The following is a 21,640-nucleotide window of genomic DNA, read 5'->3' as shown; positions in this document are numbered from 1 at the left end:
TTTATGAAATCTGCGAAGGAATTGGGTTATTTCACTGGTAGGAGAGGCAAGATAAAAAGAAGCGTCGTCTTCAGATATTTGAGACGTCTCGTGTAAAGAGAAGGGTGCCTTTAGTTGTACGAGGAAGAAAGCCACCTGCCCAGGTAGTCCGCTCTGTCAGTGGCCCCCTGGAGGGAGCTTTGCCAGGCGATCCGTGACTCGTGGTGGTGATGGGTTGCTGGTGGCAGTGGACACTTCCTGAGTGCAGCACAGGGCTTCCCGGGGACCTTGCGGGTGCTCCCAGTGTGTCCTTGAAGAGGCAGCAGCCAGATGGATCGGGCACACTGCTGGCTGGGGGCGGAGCTGGACCTGGATAGGGCAGGAAGTGCTTCGTCCAGTCATGCTGGGCCTGGGACCTGACCTCAGAGTCCCAGATGGCAGGGGGTGGGGGCATCTCTCCTGCCCGCAGCCCCAGTGATGAGCACACCCCCTTGCAGTGAACCGACTGGGTGACCTCAGAGATGACAACGACCCCAGCTGCACGTATGAAGGCGACAACAATGTCCTGCTGCAGCAGACCAGCAGCTACCTGCTTGGCCTGCTGGCTCGCCGGGACCGAGGTGAGGCGGCCGGCACCCCTGCAGCCCCGAGGGGTGAGGGGGTTCCCAGGGCCCCCTGAGCTGGCTCTTCTGTCAGGACGGACTCTGTGTTTGCAGGCAGGAAACACGCGATCAAGTGGGGCTGGACCAGCTTCTGAAGTGATGGGAGGGGCAGGTGGCAGTAGTGGGGGTGGGATTCGTCTGCCAGACACGCCCTGGGGTGGGGGTCCTTGGCTCTCCTTAGAGTCACCAGCTGTGCCCCTAGGTGGTGCCCGCATCAAGAGCCCCCTGAAGACCGTGGACTTCCTGGATGGCTATGCAGACATCCTGGGCAGGAGGTTCGAGGGCTCCAGCCCCGAGGACTTGTCGGACTCCTCAGGTAAATGCGCGTCCTTCCCTGTCTCCAGGTGCGCCATGCCTGGCGGGAAGCAGCCTGTTGCTTTGCCACCTCATTCATTCAGTGGTGATTCATCCACGGACACCTCCCTGTGTCCAGTGCTGACTCAGGTGCTGAAGCCAGCAATGGAGAGAAGGGAGCTTGCTCTCCCCTCCCTGGAGTCCCGGCTCTCACCTGCCCCCTCCCCCGGCTTCACAGTGAGTGGTCAAGGAGAGACAAGTTTGGTTATAGCCTCTCCCCTCCCTACCACATGTTGATGAAGTCTGAAGGATGCACCTTCCTCCCCTAAGGGCCCACGCATCTTCCTGTCAAATCCTGTGTCCACAATAGCAGCTTCACGCCACAGCGGAGCCTTGCAAAGTCCTCACCGCCCCCTTTGTGGGATTCAGTGAGCGTGTGTCCCTCTGCACCCCCCAGGACTCCTGTGGCCAAGCACCTCGGGGCCCGTCTCTGTGGTCCCACCCAACCCCCAGGCACACGCTGCCCCCCTCCGCCATAGATGGGCAGAAGCTGACCCTCTGGCCGGCCACCCAGGAGCCAGAAAGGCAGCCCAGCTGCCAGAGATGGAGGGTGCTGGGCCCACTCCTGGACCCGCACCAGCTGTGGGGTTTCGGGCGCACGCCTCTGTTGGCTGGTGACGCGGTGGGGACACACGGGTGCAGCCAGCATAGTGCTCGGCTCCACGCAGGGCTCGGGACCAGCCCGCAACATGCAGGCACCCCACCCTGTCCCAGCCGCAGTTTTCATCACAGAAATCGCTGTTGAGACGCCGTTACGTTCCCACGAACAGTGTTAGCAAAGAGCCTTTCGCGTGGCAGGAGGGCACCTGGCTTACAGAGTGTGTGCATGCCCCGCGGTCCTCTGGATGAAGGAGCCGCCTCCACGCACCCGAAGGGCACGTGACCCATCACAGCACGCGGGGGGGTTGTGTGTGTGTGTGTGTGTGGCCCTGCCAAGCCGCGCCACTGCCTGGGTCTCCAGAAGAGGAGCTTCGGCCGCCCAGTCCACGTGCGCAGCCGGAGCGAGCGTCGGACCCGGGCGGGCCCACTTGCCAGCAGGTCTGTCCTCCATTTTCACCGACAGCAGCAAGCAGAGGCGTTTCTGCTCGTCACTGCCTCAGCTCCCTCACCACCGCTTGTTACAGCTTTTCTGACAGTACACCTTCTTCATCTCCGTTTTTAAAGAGCTGGGAGGATGCTGGGACACACGCAAAGGTCTTTCTGATGGTTCCGGAGCCCCCAGATGTTGCTCCAGGAAGCCCAGGAAATGACCTCATCATTCTCGTAACATCCACCCCACCGGAATTTCCCCCCTCCCCAAAGCCAACCCCCATAGTAAAATCAGAGCGTAAACACATGGTCGGCCAGCTCTCGGACATGTCACGGGGCCTGCCGTGTCCACCCCCCCACCCCCGACCAGGCCTGCCGCGCGCCCCACCACCACCCCGCCCTGCTCGCTGGCGCTGTGAGTGCAGAAGCTGCTTTGTGCACAGCGGCAGGAAGGGCGCCAGGGCCGCGTCATCTGTTTTTCCTGTGAGTGCTCTAATTTTCACTCGTTCCAACCAAGTGAAAACATCTTCTGGAGGGAAGAGTGCAAGCAAAACTCATCTGGCAGAGGAGGCTTGGCGTGGAAGGAACCCTGACGATGTTCTCCACAGGGAGAAGGGAGCCCGAAGCTCGTGGCCCTCCCTTCATCCTCAGGGTGCTCGATCATTTAAACCCAAGACCTCGGGGCCAGGCCTCGTCTCAGCTGCATCTTCGGTAGAAGTCCCACTAGTGACATGTGACCCTGGGGCTCTGCAGGACGGGACACTCGGGACCTTTCCAGGGTTGAGCAAGGCCTGTTTGCAAGGTCAGGAGATTTTTTTTTTTTTCCCCTTCAGGAATTAGAAGGTTTATTTGGAGCGGGAGGGGCAGGGCGGCTCTCCGCCCGCTGCCTCTGATTTATGTGCTGTGGGTGCGTGTGTGCCCAGGGTGCGTTTAATGGGCCTGAGCGCTGGGGAGCCGCACATCACGTGATCACGTGAGACCCAGTTCTTTCCTCTCATTGGCTCCTCACTCGCAAAAATATCAGATAATTGGAGTGCAGTGGGTTGGCTGGGCTCTCCTGGCAGCTAAGACAGTGAAAAATCTGCCTACAATTCAGAAGACTGGGGTTCAATCCCTGGGTTGGGAAGAGCCCCTGGAGAAGGAAATGGCAACCCACTGCAGCATTCTTGCCTGAAGAATCCCCAAGGACAGAGGAGCCGGTGGGCCATAGTCTATGGGGTCGCAAAGAGTCGGACACCACTGAGCCACTAACACTCAGTGGGTTGGCTGCTCTGATCGCTCTGTGGGTCCGAGGGTCCCAGGGCAGTGGGGATGCATCGCATCCTGTGTTCAGAGAAACTGGGCTCAGGCTCTGGAGTCAGCTGTGTGACCTTGGGCTGGATGCTTACCCTCTCTGATCCTCCATTTCCCCATAAGGTATTAGGAGGAAGTGCCCTCTCTGCAAAGACCCTTTGCCCAACTGATAGCACGTTCACAGGTTCAGGGGGTCGGGACATGGACGTGACTTTGGGGGCCCCATTCCAGCCACCATACCCAGCAGAACTCTGGGAGGGGTGCCCTGTGTCAGCTTCCGCACCCCTCAACCTGCCTTGCTAGGCTCACACACACGTGGTCGGGCTGCTTGCAGCCTCTGAGCCTCTGGCTCCTCAGCCCTCTGAGATGGAGCGTGTGCTCGTTACTGAAAAGCTCAGCTGTGCTGTGAGCTTTGTTAACCCATACGGCAGCACGAAACGGCTAGAGGTCTGCAGTGGGTACCACGGGATGTCCTCCCAGGGAACAGGCTGTGCCACACGGAGGGAAATTCCAGGGCCCCTGTATCCAGCCTTTGGGTCCAGGCCCAGTACCCCCAGGTCGGTCCTGGGGGTCAGAGCAGCTGCGGGTCCCTCAGGCCTGGGCCCTCTGCCTGGTCTCATCCCCCTAAGGGAATGAGAGTGTGGACCCAGAGCCTCGCAGCCAGCTCAGACCCCACCTTCACCCCCTGCTCCCTCTCCATGTGCCGAGGCGCCTCCTTGTTGCCCAGTCTCACTGGAGGGGGCAGGAACAGCCCTGCCGGGCTGGGTGTTCTCAGTCACCCAAGCCCTCGGAACCAGTGAGAGGTGAAGACAGAAGGACCCACAGATGCAGGCACAGTGCTGGAACGGGCCAGGAAGATGGGGGTCTCCCTCCAGCCCCTTCCAGCCGGTCCCTGTCCATCCACACCCCCGTCAACAGCTTCCTCTCCTCTCCCCTTAAGAGCCGGAGGAGGGGGTGAGGTCTCAGGAGGCCTGAGGTGAGGCCCAGGGCCTGGCCTGCCAGGTGGATGGGGCTTCACTCTCCCACCACCTGCCAGAAAGTCTCCCCGACATCGTGCAGGTCCGAGTTTCATCCGGACTGTGTATCCTCATCGCGGATGAGGTGGTTACCCCCAAAGGACCAGAAAGAAGGCTGAGTGTTGAAGAATTGCTGCTTTCAAACTGTGGTGCTGGAGAAAACTCTTGAGAGTCCCTTGCACACCAAGGAGATCCAGCCAGTCCATCCTGAAGGTGATCAGTCCTGGTTGTTCATTGGAAGGACTGATGCTGAAGCTGAAGCTCCAATACTTTGGCCACCTGATGCGAAAAGCTGACTCATTTGAAAAGACCCTGATGCTAGGAAAGATGGAAGGCAGGAGGAGAAGGGGATGACAGAGGATGAGATGGTTGGATGGCGTCACCGACTGGAGGGACATAAGTTTGAGTAAACTCCGGGAGACAGTGGAGGACGGAGGAGCCATGGGGTCGCAAAGAATCAGACACAACTTAGCAACTGAACAGCAACAAGCCCAGAAGGGGTTCCATGACCTCATGGACTCTGGTTGCTAGAACTGTGTAGAACTAGGGCCGGCCTCACAGCAGAGCCAGGAAACACCCGCCCCCTGTCTCAGCCTGACCACCACCAAGGGGTGGGAGGTGGGTGGGCGCAGATTCCGGGTCTGTGAATTGGCCCCGTCTCACTCACTCAGTGTGAGGGCTGAGGCCGCGCCAGAGGGAGACGCCCTGCACTCACGCATCTCTCCGTTTCTCACTTTGAAGTCCCGCTGGCGGCATATGAGTGGCTGGTCTGCTATCTGCTCCGTGAGAGTCACCAGAAGCTCAGTCAAGAGAAGCACTTGGGGAAAAGCGACTTTGAAGCCAGAAACAACGGTCAGGTACGTGTTTGTTTCAGAAGTTGCTTTTCTCGGGAGTTGCTCCTGATTCCCACACCGCCGCGTCCTCTCCGGCTCTCTGCTGTCGGGACCAGAGATGCACACGAGCCAGCCGAGCCCTGAGCCCATCCCTTTCCCCTACACCATGTGGCTGGTGTCCAGACTTGGACAGCTCAGAGCTCATCTCTGCCTGAAGTGTTTGTAACTGAGGCTTCCCTGGTGGCTAAGCTGGTAAAGAATCCGCCTGCAAGGCGGGAGACCCAGGTTCGATCCCTGGGTCAGGAAGATCCCCCCGGAGAAGGGAAAGACTAACTCACTCCAGTATTCTGGCCTGGAGAATTCCATGGACAGAGGGTCCTGGTGGGTTACAGTGCATTGGATCGCAAAGAGTCGGACACGACTGAGCGACTGACACTTATTCGTAACTTGTTAAAATGCAAATATACTCAGGAATCAGAGCGCACCAGAAATTGAGACCTGGGTCGGAATGTTTTCCCTGGGCCTGGAGGTTTATCGGGGGTGAGGATTCGTGAGAGAGGGACCCGTGCAGGGAGCAGGCAGCGGGCCTTCCTGGCCTGCAATGTCCAGCTGCCGGCATCTCTTGGGAGCTCTTCATGATCACGGAGCGGCAGAAACACTGGTTATGGAGCAGCTTGGGCTGTGCAGACTAGGACTGCCCCCGAGAGTTTCTGTTCTGTGGTCCCCACCACGGCCCCAGCGCAGGCACCTCCTAGGATCCTTCGTGGGCGCTGGCCCAGGTCTGTTAATACTGTGGGCGGATCTCTGAGGGCAAGGAAGTCCGTCCAGAAGTCAAGGGTGGGCGCTGAGTGTGAGGACTCAGGAGGGAAGCAGAGGGTGCAGGAGCTGGAACAAGGCTCTTACCCCTAGGGATGTTGGAGCTGTGTGATTTGGGGGGCCCTGTATGTGCACTGCGGGGGGCCCAGCAGCACCCAGGGCTCTGCTCACCAAGATGCCAACAGCACCCCTGAGTTGTGACAACCCCAGACCATCTCCTGACAGTGCCAGGCACCCTGGGGCGCAAACTGGGCCTGACAGTGCCAGGCACCCTGGGGCGCAAACTGGGCCTGGCCAAGAGCCCTCACGCCAGTGGGGCCTCCAGTCTGGGGAGCAGGTCCACTCTCTGTGGCTCCGGGAATCTCGGTCCTAACGCGTCTCCCTTCAGACACTTCCTGCGTGCCCCTGGCCCAGTGTGGCTGCCTTTCTGGGTCCCTGTGACCCTCCAGGCCCCCCACACCCCGCCTTCCTGAGTCCCTGTGACCCTCCAGGCCCGCCACGTGCCGCCTCCCTGGGTCCCTGTGACCCTCCAGGCCCCCCACACCCCGCCTTCCTGAGTCCCTGTGACCCTCCAGGCCCTCCGTGCGCTGCCTCCCTGGGTCCCTGTGACCCTCCAGGCCCCCCATGCGCTGCCTTCCTGGGTCCCTGTGATCCTCCAGGCCCCCCACGTGCCACCTCCCTGGGTCCCTGTAACCCTCCAGGCCCTCCGTGCACTGCCTCCTGGGTCCCTGTGATGGTCCAGGCCGCCCACGTGCCACCTCCCTGGGTCCCTGTAACCCTCCAGGCCCACCATGCCCCGCCTTCCTGGGTCCCTGTGATGGTCCAGGCCCCCTATGTGCTGCCCACGCACCACCTTCTCCACAGCTGCTCACTGGGATTCTCAGACAGCAGCTTGGTGGCCCGATGAGAAGCCAGGAGAGCCGTCCAGCCTACCCTTGGTGCCGTCATTGGGGTCAGCTGTGGACATGGTCTACACCTGAGCATGCTCCTGGCCTGGGCAAGGAGGTCTTGGAGGGCAACCCCCAGGGCCCTCCAGGCGGCTGATGGCCTCCTCTGAACTTCTTCCAGAAGGAACACACAGTAGCCTGTGCGTGTCCAATACCGGGGACTGAGGCCGGGGAGAGGAGCTCGTGGGGTGCGGTGCAGGCCCTGGACCCCTGAGGTCTGTCGCTGCTCCTCACGGCAGCGCCCGCGGGCCAGCTCCCTCCTGCTCCCTCTCACAGACCAGGATGCTCGGCCCGAGATGAGAGCCACTTGCCCGTACACAAATGCTCGTAAAAGCCAAGTGGAATTGGAAGCCGGCCTCTTGGCTCCAGGGGCTGGGCCCTGAGCTGGCCCACCGGGGACTCAGAGCTCGGTGCTTTTTTAGGGCAGCCACGCCAGAGGTGGGGCCGCCTTTCCAGGCCCACACCAGCCGATGCCATGGCCGAAACTGACCGTGTGCTGCTTTCTCGGAAAGATAGGATGAGCACAGTGTGATTGACTCTAGAAAATCCACGTGGTTGAGAAGGAGCGAGTAGAGAAGAGCAGAGTTTGGACTCAGTCCTGGGCTGGGACTCACAGGAGAATCTCCCCAAGTGGAGAGGAGCCCATGGCATGTGAGCACATTGGGGGGTGGGGATTAATTCAGGGACACCCACTCGGAGAGGTTGAGGGTGCACACGGGGGCCGGCCTACCTGCACCGAGTGTGTCTCCACCAGTTGCCGATGGCTTGACCTTGTTTCACCCTCGGGGTCCAGGGCGGATTGAGGTGATGCCCTGGGGGCTCTTAGGTTAGTGCCTGGCCCGGGGTTGGGGGGAGCACTCCCCTCCCGCCTCCATTATCAGCTTTGTCAGCTCCCCTCCCGTGAGCACGCTCCCCTCTCTGCGTCTCTCTCCCTCCAAAGGTACCCACGACACGCTGAGCACGAGGGGGCAGCTGCCCTGAAGGCCCGGCTGGCTCTGCAGGCAGGACACAGGGACATAGGCCATGTGACCTGGTGGTGTCAGAGGCGCAGGGGGTCTTCAGATCAGACCAGGCAAACTGGCCTGGGGAACATCCTCCCCTGAATTCCCTCCTGAGGGTGCCTGGTTCTCAGGCAGACCCTGGGAGAGCCTTGGCCTCGAAAGTGAGGACCCAGTGCTTGCCCTGAAAGTGAAGAGGAGGCCTAATTCAGAGCCCTTCCCCCTGGGCGACCACAACCCCCTGCCTCCCCGGAGCGTATTCTGGACCCCGCTCTGCAGATTCTGGCTGACGCACATGTGTGCTCAGCCGCTTCAGTCGTGTCCGACCCTTTGCGACCCCGTAGACTGTAGCCCGCCAGGCTCCTCTGTCCATGGGATTCTCCAGGCAAGAATACTGGAGTGGGTGGCCATTCCCTTCTCCAGGGGATCTTCCCAACCCAAGGATTGAACCCAGGTCTCCTGCACGGCAGGCGGATTCTTTACTGCCTGAGCCACCAAGAATTCTGGGGCAAAGTCATACAGGGATTGAATAGGGGTCTCTTTCCTCCCCCATCCTGGGTCACCTCTTTGCTGGATTAATTTCAAAAGGAATGCATGCTCATTATAACAGATGAGAAATGCATGTGTAATTGTTCTAATTAAAAAAAAAAAAACACAGTAAACTGATAAACTAGAGAAGGGAAAGAAAAGCTGGCAAGCAAAGCTAATGATGAGCAGATGTGTTGACTATTGGTTAAAAGAGAAAAAGCCGGGGCCAGAAGCCCCGTGGTGACTTCCTGCTTCCACAAACCGAGCCAGCATCGGGATTCACACGCGAGTGCAACCCGGCTGGCCCTCTGTGGAGCCCTTCCCTTAGTTCTGGACGTGATGGGAGTGGGAGAGAGGGGCTCTTTCCTTGAGAAACTCGGGGGACAGGGGCGGGGCCAGGCTGACGTTGCTTTCAGGTGAGTCCGGGGAGCGTGTGGAAAACCTTCTATGTGGTTCTCAGTGCAAGAGAACTGACCTTGTGCCCTTGGGGAGGCCCCCTCCCCGGGGACGCCCCAGTCCCTAGTTCCAGAACGACCCGGGTGAGCCCGTGGCAGCTGTGTGTCAGCTGTGGGGTCACCCAGGTCCCAGACAGCGCTGAGCTGAGCGGGGTCACAGGGCCCGAGGTCCCGAGCAGCTGCTGCAGGCGGGCTTGTGTTCCTGCCGCCCCTTCCCCAGAGGCGCTGCCCAGCCCCGGCTGGCTGTGCCCACTGCCCCGGGTGCTGCCGGCACGCAGGCCCCGGTGTGCCCTCCCCGGACATGAGCGCTGTGCCCTTGCAGGTGTACCACTGCCGGCCCTTGGCCCTGGCGTTCCTGGAGCTCACGGTCGTGCGCAGGTTCCATGAGCATACGCACCAGCCCCTCGTGCCGCCCCCGCTGCGGGCCGTGCTCCGGCGGCTCAGCGCCCTCTACGCCCTCTGGTCCCTGAGCCAGTACACCGCCCTGCTCTACCGAGGTGAGACCCCGCCCTGGAGCCGCGTGGGGGCTTACTGAGCACTCGTCACAGGGAGCAGATGAGCCCAGAGGCCATGGGTGGGGGGAACCGCCAGGGGCACAGCAGCGCCAGGGTGGTGCCCGTAGGGCTGAGCCATGGCGGGCAACCCGGGAGGGCTTTCCGTAGGAGGTGATGAAAGGGCTGATTCCTGGAAGATGGGTGGAAACGGATAAGTTCAGTTCAGTCGCTCAGTCGTGTCCAACTCTTTGCGACCCCATGAATCGCAGCACGCCAGGCCTCCCTGTCCATCACCAACTCCCGGAGTTCACTCAGACTCACGTCCATCGAGTCCATGATGCCATCCGGCCATCTCTTCCTCGGTCGTCCCTTTCTCCTCCTGCCCCCAATCCCTCCCAGCATCAGAGTCTTTTCCAATGAGTCAACTCTTCACATGAGGTGGCCAAAGTACTGGAGTTTCAGCTTCAGCATCATTCCTTCCAAAGAAATCTCAGGGCTGATCTCCTTCAGAATGGACTGGTTGGATCTGCTTGCAGTCCGAGGAACCCTCAAGAGTCTTCTCCAACACCACAGTTCAAAAGCATCAATTCTTCGGCGCTCAACCTTCTTCACAGTCCAACTCTCACATCCATACATGACCACAGGAAAAACCATAGCCTTGACTAGACAGACCTTAGTCGGCAAAGTAATGTCTCTGCTTTTGAATATGCTATCTAGGTTGGTCATAACTTTTCTTCCAAGGAGTAACCGTCTTTTAATTTCATGGCTGCAGTCACCACTGCAGTGATTTTGGAGCCCCAAAAAATAAACACTGACACTGTTTCCACTGTTTCCCCGTCTGTTTCTCATGAAGTGATGGGACCGGATGCCGTGATCTTCATTTTCTGAATGTTGAGCTTTAAGCCAAATTTTTCGCTCTCCTCTTTCACTTCCATCAACAGGCTTTTTAGTTCCTCTTCACTTTCTGCCATAAGGGTGGTGTCATCTGCATATCTGAGGTTATTGATATTTCTCCCAGCAGTCTTGATTCCAGCTTGTGTTTCTTCCAGCCCAGCGTTTCTCATGATGTACTCTGCATATAAGTTAAATAAGCAGGGTGACAATATACAGCCTTGACGTACTCCTTTTCCTATTTGGAACCAGTCTGTTGTTCCATGTCCAGTTCTAACTGTTGCTTCCTGACCTGCATACAGATTTCTCAAGAGGCCGTTCAGGTGGTCTGGTATTCCCATCTCTTTCAGAATTTTCCACAGTTTATTGTGATCCACACAGTCAGAGGCTTTATAGTCAATAAAGCAGAAATAGATGTTTTTCTGGAACTCTCTTGCTTTTTCCATGATCCAGTGGATGTTGGCAATTTGATCTCTGGTTCCTTTGCCTTTTCTAAAACCAGCTTGAACATCAGGGAGTTCACGGTTCACGTGTTGCTGAAGCCTGCCTTGGAGAATTTTGAGCATTACTTTACTAGCATGTGAGATGAGTGCAATTGTGCGGTAGTTTGAGCATTCTTTGGCATTGCCTTTCTTTGGGATTGGAATGAAAACTGACCTTTTCCAGTCCTGTGGCCACTGCTGAGTTTTCCAAATGTGCTGGCATATTGAGTGCAGCACTTTCACAGCATCATCCCTCAGGACTTGAAACAGCTCAACTGGATTCCATCACCTCCACTAGCTTTGTTCGTAGTGATGCTTTCTAAGGCCCACTTGACTTCACATTCCAAGATGTCTGGCTCTAGATTAGTGATCACATCATCATGATTATCTGGGTCGTGAAGATCTTTTTTGTATAGTTCTTCTGTGTATTCTTGCCATCTCTTCTTAATATCTTCTGCTTCTGTTAGGTCCATACCATTTCTGTCCTTTATCGAGCCCATCTTTGCATGAAATGTTCCCTTGGTATCTATAGTTTTCTTGAAGAAATCTCTAGTCTTTCCCATTCTGTTGTTTTCCTCTATTTCTTTGCATTGATTGCTGAAGGCTTTCTTATCTCTTGTTGCTATTCTTTGGAACTCTGCATTCAGATGCTTATATCTTTCCTTTTCTCCTTTGCTTTTTGCCTCTCTCCTTTTCACAGCTATTTGTAAGGCCTCCCCAGACAGCCATTTTTGCTTTTTTGCATTTCTTTTCCATGGGGATGGTCTTGATCCCTGTCTCCTGTACAATGTCACAAACCTCATTCCATAGTTCATCAGGCACTCTATCTATCAGATCTAGGCCCTTAAATCTATTTCTCACTTCCACTGTATAATCATAAGGGATTTGATTTAGGTCATACCTGAATGGTCTAGTGGTTTTCCCTATTTTCTTCAATTTGAGTCTGAATTTGGTAATAAGGAGTTCATGATCTGAGCCACAGTCAGCTCCTGGTCTTGTTTTGTTGACTGTATAAAGCTTCTCCATCTTTGGCTGCAAAGAATATAATCAATCTGATTTCGGTGTTGACCATCTGGTGATGTCCATGTGTAGAGTCTTCTCTTGTGTTGTTGGAAGAGGGTGTTTGCTATGACCAGTGCATTTTCTTGGCAAAACTCTATTAGTCTTTGCCCTGCTTCATTCCGCATTCCAAGGCCAAATTTGCCTGTTACTCCAGGTGCTTCTTGACTTCCTACTTTTGCATTCCAGTCCCCTATAATGAAAAGGACATCTATTTGGGGTGTTAGTTCTAAAAGGTCTTGTAGGTCTTCATAAAACCATTCAACTTCAGTTTCTTCAGTGTTACTGGTTGGGGCGTAGACTTGGATAACTGTGATATTGAATGGTTTGCTTTGGAGACGAACAGAGATCATTCTGTCGTTTTTTAGATTGCATCCAAGTACTGCATTTCAGACTCTTTTGTTGACCATGAGGGCTACTCCATTTCTTCTGAGGGATTCCTGCCCGCAGTAGTAGATGTAATGGTCATCTAAGTTAAATCCACCCATTCCAGTCCATTTTAGTTCGCTGATTCCTAGGATGTCAACGTTCACTCTTGCCATCTCTTGTTTGACCCCTTCCAATTTGCCTTGATTCATGGACCTAACATTCCAGGTTCCTATGCAATATTGCTCTTTACAGCATCGGACCTTGCTTCTGTCACCAGTCACATCCACAACTGGGTATTGTTTTTGCTTTGGCTCCATCCCTTCATTCTTTCTGGAGTTACTTCTCCACTGATCTCCAGTAGCATATTGGGCACCTACTGACCTGGGGAGTTCCTCTTTTGGTATCCTATCATTTTGCCTTTTCATACTGTTCATGGGGTTCTCAAGGCAAGAATACTGAAGTGGCTTGCCATTCCCTTCTCCAGTGGACCACGTTAAACCTGAGTTTTTTTGAAACTTTGTTTTTATTATCCTTCTAAGAAGCATTTTTTAGACATTTTCCCAAAGCACCCCCATGACGTGTTAATACTAGAGCTGTCCTGGGTACCTGCTCACGCCCCAGGCGTGTATCTATGCTGTCTGAGGAGTATGTTTTTCCCTCTGCTTGCAAAGAACCCACATTTTCCTCCTTAGGGCTGGTGTTGCCCACCCCCCTTTTCTTTTAAGTTGCTCAGTCGTGTCCGACTCTTTGTGACCCGATGGACTTTACAGTCCATGGAATTCTCCAGGCCAGAATACTGGAGTGGGGAGCTCTTTCCTTCTCCAGGGGATCTTCCCAACCCAGGGATCAAACCCAGGTCCCCTGCACTGCAGGTGGATTCTTTACCAGTTGAGGTATACAAGGGCTCCCTGGTGGGAGCGGTGGGGTGTGGGGAAAGGAGCCCACCCCCTCTGAGTGAGCATGCTCTGTTCTCTGTGGCAAAGATGAGACAGCAGCCAGTTCTGCAGCAGACTTGGCGTCCCCTCCTTGGGCCTGTGAGATAGCGCAGCACGGCCTGCCTGGGTGTGGGAGGCGAGGCCGAGGGGGCGGGTCCCCAGCCCATCCCCTGGTGGCTGCGGACACCCCCGCGTGCCCCCGGACGCCACTTTGAGCCGCAGGCCCCTGCCACCTTGCCCAGCTTCCCTGCCCAGTGCTCTGCTTGGGGTCTTCTCTACTCCCATGGACCCCCGCCTGCTGGCCCTGCCTCCTCCTCCACCCCGGCCCCCCTGCGGCCACCCTTCCTGAGCTTCAGCATCCCCAGCTCCCAGCCGTGACCGCCACCCCCACCCCACCCCCCAGCGCCTGCTCAGTGAACTGGCCGGCCGGGAGAAGGACACAGACCCTGGGCCCGGCCTCACCTTTCTGAAAAGGGGTCACAGCGGGACCCAGGCAGCGGGAGTGAGACACCTTCACACGGAATGGGCTGTTCCACAATGTGTGTGCTGTTTGTGGGTAACTTGGGGTTTGGGCTTCCCCAGGGGCTCAGATAGTAAAGAAGGTGCCTGCAGTGCAGGAGACCTGGGTTCGATCCCTGGGTCGGGAAGATCCCCTGGAGACGGCAATGGTAACCCACTCCAGTATTCTTGGCTGGAAGACTCCATGGACAGAGGAGCCTGGTGGGCTATAGTGCAAAGAGTTGGGCACGACTGAGTGACTGCTCCTTGGGGGTGAGGGTACCAGACCCCAGAGTCATGCCCGCTGTGCTTCCAGGTGGCTACTTCTCCGGTGAGCGTGCAGGTAAAGTGATGGAGAGCGCCATCCTGGCCCTGTGTGCACAGGTGAGTTGTGATTCCTTCTGTCCGTATGTGGCTTACATGTGATCACACTTGTGTTACTGTCTGGTGACCTTGGCTTCCCACTCATTCCTGTGTGTGCCACCATTCAGCTCAGTCGAGTCCGACTCTTTGCGACCCTATGGACTGCAGCGCGCCCGGCCTCCCTGTCCATCACCAACTCCCAGAGTTTACTCAAACTCATGTCCACTGAGCCAAAGTAGCGCCACCATTAGCACACCCAAGAAACCTACAGAGAATGTGCTTCTGTCGGGAGAGTCAGGAGGCACCACTCTGAGGGACCCGTGCACACCCAGCTCACGCTGATGCTTTCTACAGCAACATCGGCCTCTCAAGTTACCTCCAATTTAAATTCATTTCATGGCATTTTCTTTTTATTTTTTTACTGTGTCCTTCTGCCCTCGTCTCCCAGAGGACTCAGGTGGTGCTCAGTCCACTGGAGCTCGGTACAGGGAGGGACAGGTTCCGGGGCCGTGTGGTCAGCACCGGCTACCTGGGGCTGCCAGGGGTAGAGCCGCGGCGGGCGTGCCCGAGGATCTGGGGTTTTCTTTAGTTTTAATTCAGCCGTCACGTGTGCCCTGGCTGCTGTATTAGGCAGTGCAGTTGGAGGTGCTTCTCTGCTTTGGATGATCAGATGTGAACCAGAGCCCCCCAGCACTCTGTCCGGGGTATTGTCTGTGGTATACACAGCAGATATATCTACCCAAGTGTCTCAGCTACAGGCGAGAGGCTGCTGGGCTCCTCTCCGTGCTTCCGAGCTGAGGCAGCTCAGGTGATCTCCTTGTTGGCATCAAGCCCCTCTCCTCCCAGGCTCCTTTCTAAGTGCCTCTCTCTCCCCACATGGGTTCTGGGTAAGGGTGTCTCTGGGGTCATTCTGTCTGGGTTCGGGCCATGTCCACTTAAACAGGAGGGGGTTTTCCCTCTTGTGTTTTGTGGGGGTGAGTTGCCTTTATACAAAATAACAGCAGTCGTTTCCCTTGCTGTGCAACGTGACGTTTAGACTGTGGAGCTGACGGCTGGGGTGGGTGGAGGGGCAGTACCTGGGCCCAAGCTGCCTGGCGGATCTGAGTCCTGGTCCCACCTCGGGGGGTGGGGCCGGGGCCAGCTGGGGCGGGGGGTGCAGGCTCCTTCCCTTTCGGGGTGTCCTCGCTGTCTCACGCTCACCTCTGCTGAGAGTGGCCCCCACGGCCTGCAAAGACGGGCTCTTTCCCGTGGGCCCCCTGCATGAAATGCTGGCTGGCCCCCGATCCAGGGTAGGGCCTTGTTCTGCTGTTGTTTCTCCCTGAAGCGGGGCAGGCGCATCCCCCCCCGGCCCCCTGGGACCTTGGTGCCGAGGGTGTGTGGGACTGTGGAGCAGCGCCTGAACCACGAAGCTGGGCTCCTCTCCTCTTGTGACTCTGCCCTGCGATTGCTTTAATCGGCCTTGTTCCAATCACCCTGGCTCCAGCCTGCTGTTCAGTTCAGCCACGGGGTGGGGCCTGGATAGCTCAGTCTGTGGAACACCAGACTTTTCATCTGGGGGTCCAGGGTTCCAGTCCCCGTTCAGGCATGCTGTCCTCTGTTTTATCTTTGGGCTTCCCCGGTGGCTCAGACGGTAAAGAATCTGCCTGTGATGCAGGAGACGCCAGTTCTATCCCTGGGTCGGGAAGATCCCTTGGAGAGAGGAATGGCTACCCACTGTAGGATTCTTGTCTGGAGGATTCCATGGGCCAGGGGAGCCTGGCGAGCTGTTAGTCCATGGGGTCACAAAGAGTCGGACACGGCTGGGTGACTAAGCACACATACCGCATATGGCATTTCACAATTATTTTAAGTAAAAAATGTTTTTTTGCATTTCAAGAAAATTCTTAGGAGTCTACTCATATAAATTCCACTTGTCATATTGTAGAATAATTTGTGTAACGGGGCAGGAGAGTAATAAAACTACCGCAAACCAAAGCACATTGGGATGATGGCTTTTCCAGGGGCTTATAAATGCTTTTACTCTTACTTTTTTTTTTTTCTGGACATATTTTCCTCTGTTGGAACAGTAATTGCCCTGATCAGTCAGGGTTCAGAGACAAACCTCTGAAGACAGTTGCCAGTTAGTGAGCCACAGAACCATCAGTTTTACCAGCAGTCCCTACCTTGTTGGAAAAAAAAGAAAACGTTGGAAGTCTTGAGTGGATAGCAACATGGTGAAAATATTCAGATGCATACTCGGGGAACCTGTAACCCAGGCCAACGAAAAGACGGTGCCTGAGGAATGGAGCCTCGCGCCTGCTGGGGTTACCATTGCTCGTGGGTTGCAGGCTCTGTTACTCGGTGGTTGCCATGGAGATGCCGGGCGTTGCCAAGTGTATGGACTTTGTTTTCTAACAGCTGAAAGATGATGCTGTTGCCCTGGTGGACGTCATCGCCCCTCCGGACTTCATCCTGGACTCACCGATTGGCAGAGCAGATGGCGAGGTATGAAGAGTGGCCTTCCTCCCGTGGGTGGCGGGAGGCGCTCCAGGCCCCGGGGCAGTTGTGGCAGAGCTGAGATGGCAACAGGGCTCGGGGCAAGGGGGCGGGCGGTGGGGGGCGCGTCTCCAGCATCACGTGGGCGGCAGGGGGGGGGGAGCAGCTGGGAGAAGTTGGGGTGGTCGTGGGCGGGTCAGCCATCCCCCACCCTGCCCTCCCCTGAGAGACAGGGTGGCCCCGCCACTCCGTTAGGCCGTGACGCTGAGGTCAGCATGGGCCTGTGCGCAGCTGTGGTCTTTGCACACTCTCCTGAGGGCCCGCCCCACTCCTGGGCCTTCTGACTGTCCCTCGGCCGTCCTGACCCCCTCGCCCTTCTGCCTGGGCTTCCGGGGCAGCCCCCAGGTGGCTGCCCAAGCTCCTCCCTTGCCCCCACCCCTCCCCATGCTCCAGAACAATTGCCTCTAAAGCTGCCCTGAAGTCCCCCACACCAAAGTGGTACCAGATCCTTCCCTGCTCCCGCCCGCCACTGGGGCTGACCTCTGCCTGGTTCTCCAGGGTCGCCTCACGCCCGCTCCCACCCTCCTGACTCCAGCCTCACTGTCCTTCCGTTTCTCCATGGTACTGGGCTCACTCCCACCCCCAGGGCCTTTGCACCTGCATTCCCACTTTCATTCTAAGTGGAATGCTGTTCTTCTAAGAGGTCTCCTCCGGCTTCTAGGTGAAGCGTCCCCCCTCTTTGGGGGGTCCCCCACTTTGTCCTGCAGTGTGACCCTCACAGCGCCCCTTCCTGAGCCCACAGGCAGCCCTGTGCGACCTCCACCACGTGGAGAGGCCTGTGCGAGACAACACCCACGGGTCTGCTCACTGCTCCCCGGCTCCGCACCACCCATGGGTGGTTGTCCCTGTGTTTCCACGGAGACGTGGCATTTCAGTGTTAAAGTCACATGGTGAGGGCCCATGCCTATCGTGTTGTTTCTCCTGAGGCTTATCTTGCTAACCCAGGAGACTGAATGCTGGGGGGCAGGCGCCTTCTCTCTGTCCCCAGGGGACATTCCAAGGGGACAGGAGCCCTCTGTCCTCAGGGGACACTGCCGTCCGTCCAGGGGGCAGGTGCCTGGACCTCTGCCCAACCCAAGCCACACCCAGGGTTGGGATGGAAGTGCAGGCGCTGGGGTGGGCAGGTCAGAAGAGCCCCCAGTCAAGTCAGGAAGGCAGGGACCACACATCTGGGGACGGCCAGCTGTCCTCTGGCTGTCGAGCTGGGCCAGGCATCCTCCCCTGAGGTGGCCGCTTTGCCAGGGAGAGACCCAGCCTCTGGGGGGAACAGGCAAGTTCGCCTGAGTTGGCCCAGCGGGGAGGCGGCAAAGATGGGCTCCTTGGAGGGAAGGCGGGAGAGTATGAACCTTGGTCCCTGGTGTGGCCGGGGCCCAGGGGAAGCATGAGGAGGATGTGCTGATCAGCCCCTGGGCAGGGAGCTGGCCTCTGGGATGCGGGCTCCTGGCAGCACTAGCCCTGTATGGGCGGTGGGGCGCCTCTGCAGGCGGCAGCCCTGACTCGCGGACGGGTGGGCGACTGCGGAGTAGGGGAGGCCGTGCCATCCTGCCCTGGCCTGAGGTGGGGCCCTGGACTCCACATTGAGACTAGAGTACCCCGGGCCTTGCCCGGCAGAAGGCTTTACGCGGTGCATGTCTCTCCCAGTGTTACGGGCACCGGGTGCTATATGAGGTAGGAAATCCATTTTAGACAGACAGACACAGCTGTCAGAGGCCGAGGCTCCATCTTTAAGGGAAGCGCCACGTCCAGGTCAGGCGGAGTTGCCTCGGATTTATGACCCGCAGGGAGAGAGCCTTGCCTGTGTCTCCGTGGGAGCCAGGAATAGCAGCACGCGGGCAAAATCACTGGGCGTGTTTAGCAGGTGCAGAGAGAGGGCAGCTTCTTGACAGTAACACCTGTCAATGTCAGCCAGATGTAAGACTGGCCCCTTTCCTGCCTCCACGGACCTTGGCCTGGACGCTGGCCGTGCTGGGAGCAGGGACGCGTCAGGCGACTGCCTGCACGCTGACGACCTTCCTCGAGGATGGCTAATGAGCGCAGTCCTGCCTGGGGGCCCAGAGGCGGCGGCTGGCTGGCCTAGGGGGCTCAGTCTGGCGGGGTGGGCAGAGAGGGGACCGGGCCTGCCCAGGCCTGGGGGCCCAGAGGACCAGCCGTCAGCCTGCTGCTTGGCCATGCCACCACCCGCCAGCCGTGTGGCTGCGGAAGGACAGATTTCAGAGCAAATGATGGATGTCGACTTGCAGAATCCACCTTCCTCGAGAATTTCCAAAGAGAAGGCCAAGCAGAATGTTTTCATCATAAGTGTACATTAGGGACCTTGATAGTTGTATTTTCCCAGTTTTTCTCTACTGACAAAGAATGGGCTTTTGCAAATTGAATTTAAATCATCTTAAAATGCTTCCAGGAAGTGACGGAGCTTCCTGTGTTATGCACAGTTGCATTGAGACGCTCAGAGTCTTTCTTATTCCATCTGTGTGTATCATGTATGTATTTTTTACAGCTCTATAAAAACCTCTGGACTGCCGTCCTTCAGGAAAACAAAGTGCTGGAGCGGGCGTCGTGGTGGGCGGAATTCGCGGTCCACAAGCCTGTCGTAGGAAGTTTGAAATCAAAGCTGTAGCAGCACCGGCTAAATCTGGCCAGGCCGTGAACACCTGGACCTCACGTTCACTTCTGGAAGCCCCAGACCCGCAGTTCTACCTGGCTGCTTGTCCTGTTGAGTCCAGGGCTGGAGTGGCTTATCCTGGCCTGGCCCCGCCCCCCGCCCCAAGTCCCACCAGGATGGGTAATGTCCAAAGGGTAGGACTGATTTGGGTCATCCCCATTTGCTGGGTGAAAAGAAAGTTTATACATAGGATCATGTCTTCCTGAGAGAATGAACACTTTCGGATAATTAGAGCTTTAGCATAATTCTGTTTTCATATGCTGATTATGAAGCTGAATGCTTGTAATTTGGGATTTTTCTGGCCGGGTGATCTTTTACCTTCATCTGAGATTTCTTCCAAGGTTTTGCTTCACTAAGCCCTGAACGATGGCAGTCCGATTCTTTGTTCACTCTAGTTTGACTTTCTCATGTCATTAAATCATAACTTTACTAATTTACACCATGGACCACCCGAATGGCATAGTTGAAGATTTTGAAGGAAAATAAAATCAGTTTTATTACTTTCTTGTGTGGAACTAGAAGTTTCCATCAAAGAAGTGTTTCCAAAGGATAAAAAATACATAATGATTTGAAGATCTGGTCCTCCTTATGTCCTGACCTCCCTGTCGTATGCACATTACGTAGTCACTTTGTTACTTGAATGAGTTTCTTTCTACAGGCAGTGGAGCTCCCAGGCTGCCTGGCCCCGTGGGGGGTTTGCCCCACGCTTCTGCACTCTGCACCCTCAGGCCCGAGTGCCCTGCGGACAGCGGGGACTGATGGAGGCTGATGGCCATCTCCACCCATGATTCCTTTGTCCCAGGTCAGGCCGACGGCCGGTGGGTGGGCTCGGACTCTCCACCCTGTCTTGTCCCCCGCTCCCCGCCAGCTTTCGATCCCTCTAGGAGGTTCAGGAACTCTGACATCAGCAGCCCCGTGCCCTCCCCACCCTGCCGTGGTGCCCACGGAGCACACTAGTACTGAACAAAGGTGGCTCTTATTTTCCAAGAGAGCCCAGAAATGCGTCTGAGCACGTGAAGGGCCTGAGAAAGCATTATTTTTGAGGCCCTTCCCTGGTGGTCCAGTGGTTAAGACTTCACCTTCCAATGCTGGGCAGCAGGTACAAGTTCAACCCCTGGTCAGGGAGATAAGATCCCACATGCCTCGTAGCCAAAAAGCCAAAACATAAAGCGAAAGTCATGTTGTGTTGAGGTTGGTGCAGCGGTAACTGTGGTTGTGCACTGTGGAGCTCAGCTGTTTGATCCTGGAATATGTCCTTAAATAAGCCTGGTTACGCTGTGGTGGTGCTCAGTCGTTAAGTCACTTCTGACTCATCGGAGCCAATCCTCTTAAAACTACATGGGACGCCGTCAGAGACCTCCCTGTCAATGAGTCGATGTCAGGGTCAACTCAGTGCCATTCTACAGTCATGCGGCATTTGAAGCAAACTGGAAAGGTGAAAAAGCTCAGTAAGTGGGTGCCTCATGAGCTGACCGCAAATTAAAACAGTTTTTGAGGTGTTGTCTTCTCTTTTCTATGCAACAACAATGAACCGTTTCTCTACTGAATTGTGATATGTGATGAAAAGTGGATATTATACACCCAGCGACAACCAGCTTAAGTGGTTGGACCAAGAAGAAACCCCAAAGCACTTCCCTAACTAAACCAGACTCACACCTAAAAAGGTCACGGTCACTGTTTGGTGGTCTGATGCCAGTCTGATCCACTACGGCTTTCTGAATCCTGGTGAAAACATTACATCTGAGAAGTATGCTCGGTGAATCTATGAAAAACCGCGGTGCCTGCAGCCAGCGTTGGTCAACAGAAAGGGCCCGATCCTTCCTCACGACAACGCCTGACTGCGCATCGCACAGCCAACGCTTTGAAAGCTGAGCAAGTTGGGCCACGAAGTCTTGCCTCATCTGCCATATTCACCTGGCGTCTTCCCAGCCCACTACCACTTCTTCAAGCATCTCGACAACTTTTTGCAGGGAAAACACTTTCACAACCAGCTGGAGGCAGAAAATACTTTCCAAGAGTTCATCCAATCCTGAAGCACGGATTTTTATGCTACAGGAATTAAAAAACTTATTTCTCATTGGCAAAAAAATGTTGATTGTAATCATTCCCCTTAATGATTAATTAAGATGTGTTTGAACCTAGTTATGACTGACTTAAAATTCATGGATCAAAATTGTGGCTACTTTTTCACCAAACTCCTTAACAAATGTAATAAAGACTTTAAAAATAGTCCACATCAAAAAAGAAAAAAACAAAACCAAAAAACCTTAAAAAAAAAAAAAGAATTGGCTTTTGAAGACTGAATTACATGGGTGGAATTACGTGGGTGGTTCCTTAACTTACCTTTTCATGCCCAGAAAAGGGGTGCACACACCGCCACCAGGAGTGTCCCAGTGGGTGCCAGGGTTAAGGTTAATGGTCAAGGTTAAGGTTAAGGAGAGT

General features: G+C 55.9%; 1 protein-coding gene across 3 annotated transcripts in view; it reads left to right on the top strand.

Moving 5' to 3' along the window:
- Positions 1-21,430, top strand: part of ACOX3 (acyl-CoA oxidase 3, pristanoyl) — a 55,871-nt gene extending 34,441 nt beyond the window's left edge. Inside the window, exons 12-18 of one of the 3 annotated variants that reach the window (XM_040237633.1) lie at positions 477-599; positions 844-957; positions 5,075-5,190; positions 9,233-9,407; positions 13,955-14,022; positions 16,399-16,485; positions 19,034-19,700. In XM_040237633.1, coding sequence (XP_040093567.1) covers positions 477-599; positions 844-957; positions 5,075-5,190; positions 9,233-9,407; positions 13,955-14,022; positions 16,399-16,485; positions 19,034-19,153 — 803 coding nt within the window. In that variant the 3' untranslated portion in view covers positions 19,154-19,700. The other 2 variants (XR_005720609.1, XM_040237634.1) reach the window with 2 other exon arrangements.
- Positions 21,431-21,640: the final 210 nt, after the last annotated feature.

The sequence above is a fragment of the Oryx dammah genome, unplaced genomic scaffold (assembly GCF_014754425.2).
Source record: "Oryx dammah isolate SB20612 unplaced genomic scaffold, SCBI_Odam_1.1 HiC_scaffold_3, whole genome shotgun sequence".
Taxonomy (NCBI): domain Eukaryota; kingdom Metazoa; phylum Chordata; class Mammalia; order Artiodactyla; family Bovidae; genus Oryx; species Oryx dammah.
Note: the sequence above shows the minus strand (reverse complement) of the source record. Positions and strands in the feature narration are given on the sequence as shown.